Genomic DNA, 12,299 nt, shown 5'->3' on the forward strand with positions numbered 1-12,299 from the left:
TGCTCTGCCTGCAGCTCTCTGGATCCCTCAGACCGGCAGGAATGATACTAAACACTTTGGTGATAATGTGGCGGTTTGCTCGTAGTTCCAAGCATCACCTTTGATTTCAAGGGTGGGGATGCCCTAAGAGTTTGTTCCAGAACCAGTTGGTTACAAGTGCACCTCTTCTATATGCCTTACAAACTTCAGAGGCCATATTCAAAACAGGGTTTTATCAGTGTATGCAAGGGGGTGCAACCCCTCTTCTCTTCCTCCCCAGGTCAAACAGTATGGACAGTTTTCACACATATCTACCTGTATAACCCTCTGTACCTCTCATAACTGGTCAATGACTGTAACAGGTTACATCAGGTGTTTTTTCTACATACTTTTTACACAAATTCTATGCGATTAATGTAACTTAATTCAATGCATCATTTTATTGTACTAGTTCTTAAGCTTGTCTTTTATTTTTTTTTCTAGGTGACTGTGGTTTCTTGTGATTTTTATTGTATAAATAAATGAGGTGGCTGTTGATGCTTACTCTCTGTTACTAAGAATTTTTACCTTTTTGGAAGAAAGCATTGCTATGAACTAACGAATTTAAAACGTCATTTACTCATTGTAAATACAGTATTGTGCAAAAAAACAAAAATAAAAAAAAAAACACCCAACCCTTTTCATTCATTTGAATTGCTAGTGTTAACTGAATTTTGTCTAGACACCATTTCTGTTGATGAAATAAAGACATATCATTATGTATTGTAAATCGACTCATCTCGACTCTGAAATTCATGTTGCGATTCTCAGTTGACGCGCAGGCTGTAGGTGAGATTTGGGGGGGGGGGGGGGTTGGATGTGGTTGATACTGCCCGGTGAATCTTCGGACTGGTGAAGAGACCTCCATTCACGTGATCCCATTGCTAATTCATTAGTCCTCTTTGATCCGGGGATCCAGTTAGCTTTGATCGGCTGCAGGAACGGCTGAGGGTATTTCACTGCAAAGATGAAGTTGTTTTGGAAGATCAAAGAAGTTGTGTCTATACCCATTCCCCCAGCGCTCGACCTGAAGCAATTTTGCTAAGTCTTTGTTTTGGTCTTCTAAAGTGTCAGTGTGTGTATCGGGAGGCAAGGGGAGACATTGGGGTTTGTTTCTCCTTTACAGAAAACATGAGAGAAATTGAGAGAGGTTTCTGCAGAAACAAGAAAATAGCTGAAAATCTTTGTGTGTAACCAACCCAAATAGGGTACTGTTCCTTTCTGAAGCAGGAACCTGTGCCATAGACCATTAGCATCACTTGAACTTCAGAAAATCCAGAAAGGAAAGCAAAAATGGTAATGGCCTTGGATGCTTTTTCCACAAGCGGGGTGTGGGGTCTAGCAGGGGCTGTTTGCTCTCTGGGGCTCCCAAGTGGGCAGCCACCTCTCTCCTTGGGTTGGACGCAGCCCAAGAGCCTGCTTGATAGCTTGGCAGGAGGAGGCCTGGGAAGGAGGGAGTGCCATGACCAGTTGTCCTGCCCTGGTCCACACTCTCGCTGGGATGCTGCTGTGGGGAGCGGGGAGGTCCCCAGGCTTTTTGTCACCAGATGGGAGACGCTACATCGTGTGCCCTGGGCCACCAGCCTTAGGGATGCAAACTGCATCCTCCTTCATCTGCGGCAGTGACAGTTGCCTGCCATTTTTCAATCTTAAAATTCTCGTGGAAGAAAACCAGAAATGTTGCTTTCTGGAGTTTCCTGAATCTTCCTGTCGAGCACACATGAAGAAAGCTTCCCACCCCCTCAAATCTGTCAGAAGATTTAGCATCCACCACATCTACACATAGCCTGGCAGCAGCAAATGTACTTTAGCAAAGCTGTTTCTCCGTCCCTGATCAGTTGTTGCTGGCACTTAATGGCCAGTATCTTAAATGTTTCCTTTTCTTTTTTTCTTTAAAACACTAAACAAATGCACAGGCAAACTGTCAATGAGTTTGTAGTGAGGGAGAAAATGAATGTAAATCCCGTGCACTGGAACAGAACCACTGTAATCTCAAGTAATCCATACGCTTGAGACTTTTTTTTTTTCCCTGCTGTCCTGCTTTCTGCTAGCCTTGCCTTAGAGTTGTCAAGTCGCAGAGGATTTTTATGCTTGGGGAAGCTGGCATAGCTAATGAGCTCGTTCCAAGCATCGCTCGCCATTGAGGTGACAGCAAATGCGAGCTATGATAAGCCTGACAAATAAAAGCAGCTAAAAGGATGTGACCAGAAACAGGATCAGGGGCAGTCAGAGGAAGGTGCTTTATTTTCCAGATACACGAGTGGAAGGATCGCTTTCTTGGGCCGCATACAACCCAGAAATCCAACCCTCCAGAGCAAATCTGTCCTAGCAAAATGAAAACGACCTCTTTTTAGCTTTGCTTGTCCTTCAATGCCTCTATATGAACTAATGAGATCACAGTGGAGGGAATAAGATTTTCATGACCCTGAGCTGACACCTTGCAGATCTTCTTAAGCAGCAAACTGAAGATGAGCACACGTTTTGCACTTAAAATAAATTTCCTGATTCAATTTGGAAGCCGATACTAGCTACAAGGAGGCTACATTAGCATGGAAAGTCTCTGTCAGAGCTTGGGGACTGTGTTACCACAAGCAGACGAGCAGCAGCATATTCTTCAGCTGGGTTTTTATCTCTGTTAAATTCTCTGTCCCTTCAGATTCCTTGTGTGTTTCTTCCATCTTTTATTCATTGGCTGCTGAAGCCTGGGGAGATAAAGACCACATAGCCTTCCAGGCTACTTTCAACTCAAACTAATCCTTTCTTGTAGGTGTCTTGGGCCTTCTGCTACCTTGCAGGTCTGTGGATCAGGCTGGTTTCTGATATGAACACTACTAGCATGCACAACAAGTTGTACCTCCCAGCATGCTCCCAAAGACACAAGATTATTTCTGCAGTGGCAGCACACAGTGACCGGATCTGGCTCAGTCTACGTGAGGAAAATCTTGAGTCGTGGAGCGAGCTACCCAGTATCACCAGCAATCTGAGTAGGGTACTGGTGGGACTGGCATAAAATCGAGGAATAAACCAAGTGTTTCCATTCTTAAACTGCATTATGAATTTAGCATTGTAGCGGCGGGAGAGGGGAACACAGCAACAGACAATCTGCTTTTCTTCTCTCTGCTGAAGGTAATTTGTGCTCAGTCCCTTAGTTTATTTCTTCTCCTTGGAACGGCATTACTTTTTCATGATAGATGATAGCTCTAGGAGCATGCTCTGGAAGACAAGAAGAGAAAGAAAGGATGAAGCTGAACTGGCTTAAAGCAGAAAAAGAAAAGTTATCATAGTAATTAACCCCAACACGTACATAGCTGGGAAGTTGGGAATATGGTGTTTATATGGCTAGCTGACAACATCCTTACCTTGCAGGGCTTTGTTCAGTGCTCAGGGGAGGTTGGGGAGAGGGGGAACACCTTGCTTTTAAGCCAAAATAAACACACTGATCCCTGGAGTAACTTGCTTGACATCAGTGGACCCATCCTAGAGCCCTTGCTTTACATGTTAAGGGGGTTTGGATATTTTTCGATCGCTTTAAAATGATGCAAGGATGGACTGACTTAGGCGAGCTCCACTTTCTGACCCCCAGCGCATCCGTTTGTCGCTGCACAGATCCTCAGGGGGGTTCGTTAGCTGTCAGCTGCTGCTTGCCCCCAAAGTTTGCCACTTGCTGATGCCCGTGCCTGCGCAGCTGGTGAGCGGTTACCTTTGGGGGACCAGGCAGCTTCTGCTGGCTAATTGGTGCGCTGGCTGTCAGCATCACAAGCTGCTCCAGGGCAGAGCGTGGTGTGTAAAATACAACTACATTGCAATTTAATTTTATTTTTAAAGAGGCGTTTGCACAGAAAAACTGTACGAAACCAGCAGTGGGTACCAGCAGGTGTAAATGTGAATGCCTTTAAGGGTTGCAAACATCCCAGCAGCACACTAGGTTTTACCGGTCCCTTATCCCACCTGTGGATTTCCCGGTGGAGCTCAGCTGTCTTGGTAACTCCTCCGTGGTTATCAGCTTTGTTATTTCAATGAACATTCACTCTTATTATTCAAGATAAGAATGAGGTATTCGGGAGAAAGAGCGTTTGAGCCGCTGGTTAAACGAGTGGGTATTTATTCCTGAGGTGTTGTTGAAAGGGTGAGTCAACATGCCTTGTTCTGGAGCAGACTGCAAGCATCCAGGCTGAACAGCAGCTCGCTCATTCGTACTCCGCTTGCTACGGAGTGTTTTCCCACTGGGTAAAAGGCTCAAAGCTGAATGGAGAATTGAGAAGTTGAAAAATAATTGAACAGCACAGGGGAATGAAAAAGCAACGCAGTGAGAGAAGCTGGACCCAGTGAATGATAACATTTCCTCAACATACACAGAGGCAGGATTGCAGCCCCAGAGACTTTCTTTTCTGCAAATGAATAAAATCAGCAGCCCTATCTCCGTCCGACTCTGTGAGCTGAGGCATCAGCTTTACCAGCTGCTTCATTATCAGCTTTATCCCCCTCATTCACCATGAGGAGGGGGCCTTGCTTTTAAAGTTGTAGTGATTACTTTGTAGCCAAAAATACAGCCTTGAAGAAATGACACTCTGAAAGCCCAGGGCTCTCTGGAGGAGAGGGTGGGCTAAAGAATAAGGAATGGATGTGAGGGTGAGGAAAACACAGCACTTCTTGAAAAATAAAAATATGAAACTGCATGCCTAAAATACCTGATCCTTTCTTAAAATCTTGATATAGTAATTTCAATTTCCCAGGCCAGCAGTTCAGCTAAAATATTGCTAAGAATATTATAAATCTTTTAATGACTTTCAGGTTTGTTTTGTGATTCCAGGAACTTATCTTGGCCCAATGAAGAAACCCGACCATTAGATGATGTCAAGTCTCCCCATCTTCTTGGTATATCCTTGGGTACTCTAGCAAAAGGACTGGCACAGCAGTTCTCTCAGTGCAGGTTTAGGCTTGGGGTGCAAATGTGACAGCCTAGTTCCAAGTCATCTGAAAGATGGTGCCTTTGTGAGGAGAGCTGCCAATCTGGCGTAAATACTCCCAGTCCCAGTTAAACAAATGAAAACTCATAGGTTTTAGACCACACCTTGGGATTCTTTAGATTAATATTATATATCAGCCAAAAGGAGCTGATGCTGGCCGTGCTCAGGTAGCATGCAACTGGAGCCCTCTGCTTTAGGAAGGCGGTGAGAGACACAGCTAGCGAAAGACTTCAAACGCAGCCAGCGATGAAACGTCACATGGCCTCCAGATTTTGTAGAAACATTTGCGTTCAGCCGTTGAACTGTGACGACACTGTGACACTCTGAAGATGCAATGCCAGGCTGTGGCCATGTTCAGCTGAGCTTTCTGACGTTCTACCATTGTTCCTTTGGTTTGTAGAAAATGGCCGAGGAGGAAGACTCCTTGATTCTGGCAAAGGGTGACGTTGGAAGTAAAGCTCTCTCCCTCTCTAATTGCTCGGTTGGCATGCTGAGACCTCTTATTTTCATCCCTCCAGAGAGAAAAGAGTGTTATCTGACAGTCCCAATGGCTTCACACAGTCTTTCATGCATAAGACAACACCCCTTAGTGCAATGCTCTGAGAGCTAGATGCCTATTATGGGCTGTAATTTCTGGCCCTGCCTATTTTCAAGAGAGCACAGATTCTGTCTGTACTAGTCATGTACTGACCTTTGACTGCATCAGCCTATTAATTTTATCAGACTTAAAAATGTATCATTCACCAGTCATGGGCCTGACTGGTGCAAATTATGTTTTGGGGTTTTTTTTCTCATAATGTAATTCATGTGCAGAATCCTATTGACAGCAGCGTAATTCCTACACACCTTTGTGAAGCCAACTCCCAGTTGTGATTTGTGATGGTAGTCACACCAAATTCAGCGCAGCTCTTTTCACTGTGTTGTGTGTGAGAAGCAGCCAGTTAAGACCTGTTTTCCTAAGGGAGGCTGGCAGCCCAGGACCATGCAGAATGTGCCCCTTTGCTCCACAGCTGTATCTCCCCTCAAACAAAAGTCAGAATGTGGCGAGAGATGCAAAACTTAGGGCAGACTGATGTGTGTGCCCATGAAATCTCTTAGAAGATAAGATACCGTATATTCTCTTAGATGTATCATCGAAGCGAGCCTTGGAAATGATTAGCTTGGAGACACTTATCAGTGAACAAATTGTTCCCTATCACTTCACAGCATGCCGACTGCGTTCCTCAGTGCCAAGGTTCTGGAGGCCTGCTGATAGCGTGTTTTCAGTTGTACACAGATGCTGAATCCCCCTGTAAATGTACAGTTTTGTAACGTTATTCATCCCAGGTCTCTATCGAGTTGAGATTAGCTCACCCGGCTACTCAGTGATGCATTGTGTTTAGGTGGACTGAAACCAGCTGGAAATGACCCTCCTGTCATGCAGTGACTCTCTCCTGCACTTTGCTGTGCACTTTCCCTGATGCAGTAAAGGTCCAGTTTTGGTGACCTGTCCCCAGAACAAATTTGACCATCAGTGGCTGAAGGAAAAGACGTTTTTTCCCAATGGATCAGAGTCTGCTGAGAAGCCTTTAGCCTAGTAGGTTTTTCAGGATTTCTGCCTCTCTCATTTTTGCTTCCCAATCTGAATAATGGATAAATTTGGACAATGCAGTGACCAAGAGACCGAATAGAGTATGAAAAGTGAGTGGTTTGGGTGTAAAACTAAGCAGTTGGAGCGTAAATATTTTTTCAAGGTTTTATGTCACAATTGGACATGAAATGAAGCAGCAGCTCTTCACCTCCACCAATTCCAGACGAAGAAGTTTTAAATAGCCTTGCTAGTTTGCATTGTGGCCAAACATTGTGGTCTGTACAAATCCTACCAATGGGAAGGGCATTTCTTCTTTTGTGTATATAGCTGCTCTGGTTTGAACTGAAGTTGGAGAAGTTGAGGAAACCTCATGCGAAACATGCATTTTGTATTTGATATCCTATTGAGTTGTTTCATGAGGGTTTTCAGTGAAGGACTGAATACGCTCTCTCTTAAGGGTCCAGATAATATTTCCTCCAAAGAGGAAGCCCTAAGAAGAATTTTCTGTTCTCTTTGAGGGATGCAGTTTTGTACTTCCTTGGAAAAAAAAATCACTTGATCATGACCTGACCAACTACTTTCCACCACCTGCTCTTCATGGTTTGATCAAGAAGGTGCAATACATTATGAGAGGTAAATTGCAACATTTAGTTGTCCTTAATAATAATTATTTATCGGTTAGAGACTTAGTTTTGGTGTGGAAATGGCATTGATAATACTGCTCAAAAAAATCCCATCACTGGCTGAAAGGCAAGCATCTCTAACTGTACTGTTAGATCTGTTCGGTGCTTGCAATGCCATGGCTCACAGGATGCCACTGACTCATTCGCAGCCTCTTACAGTATCAGACGGATTGATTTTGTGTACCTTTGAGGTTTTCTTTCAGCTAAGAAAGCTACGGCGGTTGTGGGCAGTTGCAGTTGTGCTGCTGTTTTAGCACAGAGCGTGGGTATGTGTTTGACTGGAGGTCATTAGAAAGGTTGTTGAGGAATAGAAAGTGATATTTTCAATGTTGTGTTGATTCTCCTCTCTCACTGAGCTAATGCAAGGAACGCTACAGACAAATTCTGGCAGAATGGCATGGATTAAGGGAAAAGCAAAACATTTGCACCATTATGGAGGTAAAGATTATAGTATGGGAAAGCTGTCAAACAAAATTGAAGAACAGTGTCGATTCCACTCTAGTTTTGCTCCATTTGGCTATCCAGCTTAGATTAGTAAGAGCCAGGTTAGAACAGACTCTGTTTTGGCTGTTTAGAAAATGTGCATGAGCATATGAATTCATTATTATGTTAAAAAGTGTCCTTTCTCTGCATTACTGTTGCATGTCATTATAGATCAGGCATGGCAGTAGCTAATAGTTTTTGTGTGTTTCAGCTGGAATTTTTAAATACAATTCCTTTTAAGTACATTTTTTTTAAGATATGATCACTAATTTTTGAATGCTCTTGTCGCACAGGTAAATCTAATCACACATATTTTTATTTTATCTAAACATTAATACATGATGATTGTCTCCTAGAAGTCCTATCAAATAAATGCTGAGTGCCTTTGACAATGAAGACTAAACAGAGAATGTAGGAGTTGGGAAATATAGACCAGAAGGATATACACGCTTTAATGCCCAGAGGCAACATTTTCATGATGCACCAGCATATTTGTGCATTGAAATTTGTGTTCATAAAATGCCTTAGCAATGCTAGCGGTAAAGTGCATGTGCCAAAATATTAACCCAATTATATATAGAAGCACCTTTACTTGAAAATATGATGTGCTGTAAACAGCAAGCAACAGGCAGCGCACCTGTGTGAGTCACATCTTAAAATGCTGGTACCAGTCCCGTACGCAATGATCCCCGAAGGCAGAGTGCCAGGAGAGGGTTGCTCTCAAGAGCAGCGACACTGCTTTGCAAACTGACTGTGTTTCTCTGCAAGACCTCCCCTGGAAGACAGCGTCGTCGTCATTAAACTGTAAAAGCTTCCAGGCAACTTCTGCGAGTTCGCAGCGGGGTGCTGCTGAGATCCTGCCTTGCTTAATGCCTGCTTGTCCTTCAGCTTTTTAAAGAGCCTGTTCATCTGACTATCGAAAACCTGCCGGGGAGCGGCAGGTCGGGCTCCAGGCTCTCGTCCTGTATTAGAAACAGCAAAGCGGGCAAGTGATTGAACTGCACTCAAGTGACAGTTTGATATGGCTTACGCCAAATATTTGCATATTGCAGAAACTATAACTCCATGAAAAGCGGAACTGACAGTTTTTTGAGGAGCAATGTGTAAGAGTGCCTTCTGCTTCTTACCACAAATTTTTAACGTTTTTTGGGCTTGTTTTTGTTTGTTTTGTATTTAGGAAAAGTATTTATTTTTAGGAAGAATGAGAAAAAGATTGAACAGAATTGATAACTTTGAGTATTGTGTGAAGCAATCTTCTGTTTATTACATGCCCCGTAAAAAAGGTATGTAAGGGCTTGCTCCTGCAAGCATTTGTAAAGGAGCTTTTTAGCTCTCAGAGGAAAAATTCTGTGATGTGGGGCAATCAGAATTCAAGTTACTTTAAAAAACCCCGCGTTGTTTCTATGAACACAAGCACTATATCTTATCAACTCTGACTGTAAGCAAGACTCTGTGTGGCCGAAGCATGGGAACAGCTGCTGAAAACGCCATTCTGTAGTCGTTGGCTCCGGCATTGCAACTGTTTGGTGTTTTACAGGTAGATCTTTTGATTTATTCATTGAGCAGTTGTTCATCACCACCCCCAGGGGAAGCCCCCCAATGCCGAAAGCAGATGAGCCGTTTAGCTCAACGCACTCGGGGCTGCTCTGTCCTATGGCATGAAGCAGGCTGGAGCTGAACAAGCGTCTCCCGGGACAGTGGTCACCGAGCCGATTGGGATGGTGCAATGAGCACAGAGGAGCTGAGATCCGGTGGCTCGGAGATCCTCGGGGCTCGGTAATTCCCCGGTGCCGAGGATCTCGAAGTCACCGAATCTCAACTCCTGGCTTTCACCGGAGAAGGGGACCAAGCATGCGGGGGCCCAGCCTGACCCGGGAGGACGCGAGGCCTTCGGGCTGACTTGGCCGTCCTGCCCGAGCCCCCCCCGCCCGCCGGCGGCCCGCTCCTCCCCCGGGGCCGGCCCCCCCGGCCGCCCAGCTCCCCCGGGCTGTCCCCGGGGCCGCTACTTGCCATCGACACGCGGCGTCCGGTGGCGGCGGCCGGCGGCGGGCTGCTGGGCGGGCTGCCCTCGTCGCGGCTCTCCCCCTCCGAGCAGGGGCCGGGGCCGGGGCCGGGGCCGCCGCGGGAGCCGGCGCTCTCGCTGTCGCTGCCCGCCGGGCTCCCGGTGAGGACGCGGGAGAGGAAGCTGGACTTGCGGGTGCCGGGGCAGTGCCCGCTGTCCGGGGAGTCGCCGCGCTCCTCGCCGAGGTCGCGACAGGCGCTGGCCCGGCTGCGTTCGCGGGGGACTCGGCGGGACGGCCCCGCCGCCCCCCCCGCCCCGGGGCCGCCGCCCGCCGCCGCCTCCTCGCTGCTGGAGGAGGGCGGCGGGCGCTGTCCGTGGTGCTGCGCGGCGCCGTGCCGGCGGCGGGGCGGCAGGGCGGCGCGGAGCTCTCCGAGGTGCTGACGGCCCGGCGCGGCCGGAGCGGGAGCGCGGGGCGGGGGCGGCGGGGCGGCGGCGGGGCCTTGCGGGGAGGCCGGCGGCACCGCGGGGCTCTGCTTGGAGTCGTCGAGGCTGGCGTCCTCCTGCTCGTCGGCGGGGCCCGCCGGCCGCCGCGGCCGCCCGCAGAGGCTCTTCTGGATCTTCCTCAGGCCCAGGTGGGCGATTTCTAGGATGTTGAGGAACAGGGAGACCGCGGCGATGCTGTTCATGAAAACCATAAAGATGGTCTTCTCTGTGGGTCGGGACACAAAACAATCCACCGTGTTAGGGCAAGGGGGCCGAGTGCATTTGTAAAGGGGGGACATGTGAAACCCGTATAAGAGATACTGACCTATCATAAAGCCCACTTCGACCACCGACCGGGTCAGGATGTGCAGGACGTAGGTGCGCAGCAGGGACCCTCTCAGGGGTGCCTTATTCACTTTCTTCTGTTCCTCCAGCTTATGCAGTTCCCTCTCCACTCGCCTGTGTTCCTCAGGCATGGGCTCCAGCTCTTCTAGCTGCGCCCGCAGGTGGGCTTTCCTCTTCTGCCGCTCCTTCTCGAGAGCCCTCAATCTGTAGAGTGCGTGGCCCATGTAAACTAGAGATGGAGAAGAGACAAATATGATCTGCAACACCCAGTATCTGATCAAAGAGATGGGGAAAGCTTTGTCATAGCAGATGTTGCTGCAGCCGGGTTGCTCCGTGTTGCAGATGAACTCGGACTGTTCGTCGTCCCAGACATCTTCAGCAGCCACTCCCAGCACCAGCATCCGGAATATGAACAGGATTGTGAGCCAGATTTTGCCAACTATAGTGGAGTGGATGTGCACTTCTTCGAGGATGCTGCCCAACAGGTTCCAGTCCCCCATGGTCAGAAGTTCATATCTGAAACACAAAAAAAGTATGTTATTTTAATACAACACCGGGTTTCTTTTGGAAATGGCCTTTTTAGGTATTTTTTTAAATAATGATCTTTCCGATACATTCTTCTGATAGCAGGAGAGCTCTTAGAAGTGCATCGCTATTTTCTCCTTAATGGGTCTTTAAACGAAGGCAGACTTTATGATTATGGGTGAAAGATGCAAATGTGAGATTATTTTAAGCTTAAGAGAGATTGATTTCATCTATAAGCCATAGTACTTCTTAACTGCCTACAGTTCTATACTATTTTCTTCCTTCTAGGAAAGAAGACAATTTTTTTTCACTTTGCAAATCCTTTGCCAACTATAGTTTAATTCTACACCCACTCCATTCCACTGTCTGTGGCTTTGCCATAGTTTTGGGTGAAAACTAGCTAGAATAATACATAACGCTAATGGTTTTCACTTGTTTGATAAAGTTTTGAGAAGTGTCCTATAACTGTGACAGCAAAATGTTTCATTTTGTACCCCGAGGCAGTAGCATGATTAGTGCCATCCATCCAATATTTTCCTGTCTACCAAAGTAACAATCCACAAGTTTCTCCCTTAGATTCCTAAAACTACAAATACAGAGCTAATTTATACATAGCTGTACATGTATAAATAATCTCAATTCTAGGATAATGTGAATAAACAAAGAGTGCTTCTAGGATTAGTGTAGTTAATTTTACGCATGCAAAGTCTTACTGAATCACCAAGAGCTTGTCTTAATTGCAAATTTCAACATATGAGATAAATGAAACAGGGACTACATAATGGCATGAAGTGGAGGTTTTTAGCTGTGAGCGTGAGATGATATTTTTAACAACCCCCTTTCCCAGAAACTCTTTGATTCACCAGCAAATTGATCTATGTCCTGCTGCCAGATGCTTGATTTCCAAGCCACTTCTCTGGAAACTATTCAGGAGCTCCAGGTAATGTGGGGAACTGAAACGCAAGGTATTCATTTGTTTATTTGTGAAGGCGCCGCACATTCGGCGTTGTGTCCCTGGAATTCTTTCTGCTAAGTGGTAATAAAATAGTGAAAGCAACCGGGATCATATCTACCTTAGGGCTTGCACTTAAACTTTTTATGCTACCGTACTTCCAAAACTTCCCAAATTCCACTAAACCACAACATTTACTAAAGTGCAATTTCTAAGCTTTTTAAGAGTGGCTGGTCACAGTACACAGAATCTTACATGATTTTACACAGCT

The 12,299-nt window shown here is 46.2% G+C and overlaps 1 protein-coding gene across 1 annotated transcript; it reads right to left on the minus strand.

The window, feature by feature from the left end:
- Positions 1-418: 418 nt before the first annotated feature.
- On the minus strand, positions 419-11,212 carry GJA10 (gap junction protein alpha 10). The gene is made up of 3 exons (XM_075414362.1): positions 11,166-11,212; positions 9,732-11,067; positions 419-3,231 (listed from the first exon to the last, which is right to left on the minus strand). The coding sequence occupies exons 2-3, from the start codon at positions 11,049-11,051 to the stop codon at positions 3,193-3,195; spliced, it is 1,359 nt and encodes a 452-aa protein (XP_075270477.1). The 5' UTR covers positions 11,052-11,067; positions 11,166-11,212; the 3' UTR covers positions 419-3,192.
- Between the last annotated feature and the right edge of the window lie 1,087 nt (positions 11,213-12,299).

This window comes from Opisthocomus hoazin, chromosome 2 (assembly GCF_030867145.1).
Source record: "Opisthocomus hoazin isolate bOpiHoa1 chromosome 2, bOpiHoa1.hap1, whole genome shotgun sequence".
NCBI lineage: Eukaryota > Metazoa > Chordata > Aves > Opisthocomiformes > Opisthocomidae > Opisthocomus > Opisthocomus hoazin.

Coding starts and splice junctions, on each gene's coding strand:
- GJA10 (XM_075414362.1), bottom strand. CDS start 11,051: ATGGGGGACTGGAACCTGTTGGGCAGCATCCTCGAAGAAGTGCACATC. Junction 3,232..9,731: donor CCGGACGCCGCGTGTCGATG/GCAAGTAGCGGC, acceptor CTTGTCTTCCAG/AGCATGCTCCTAGAGCTATC.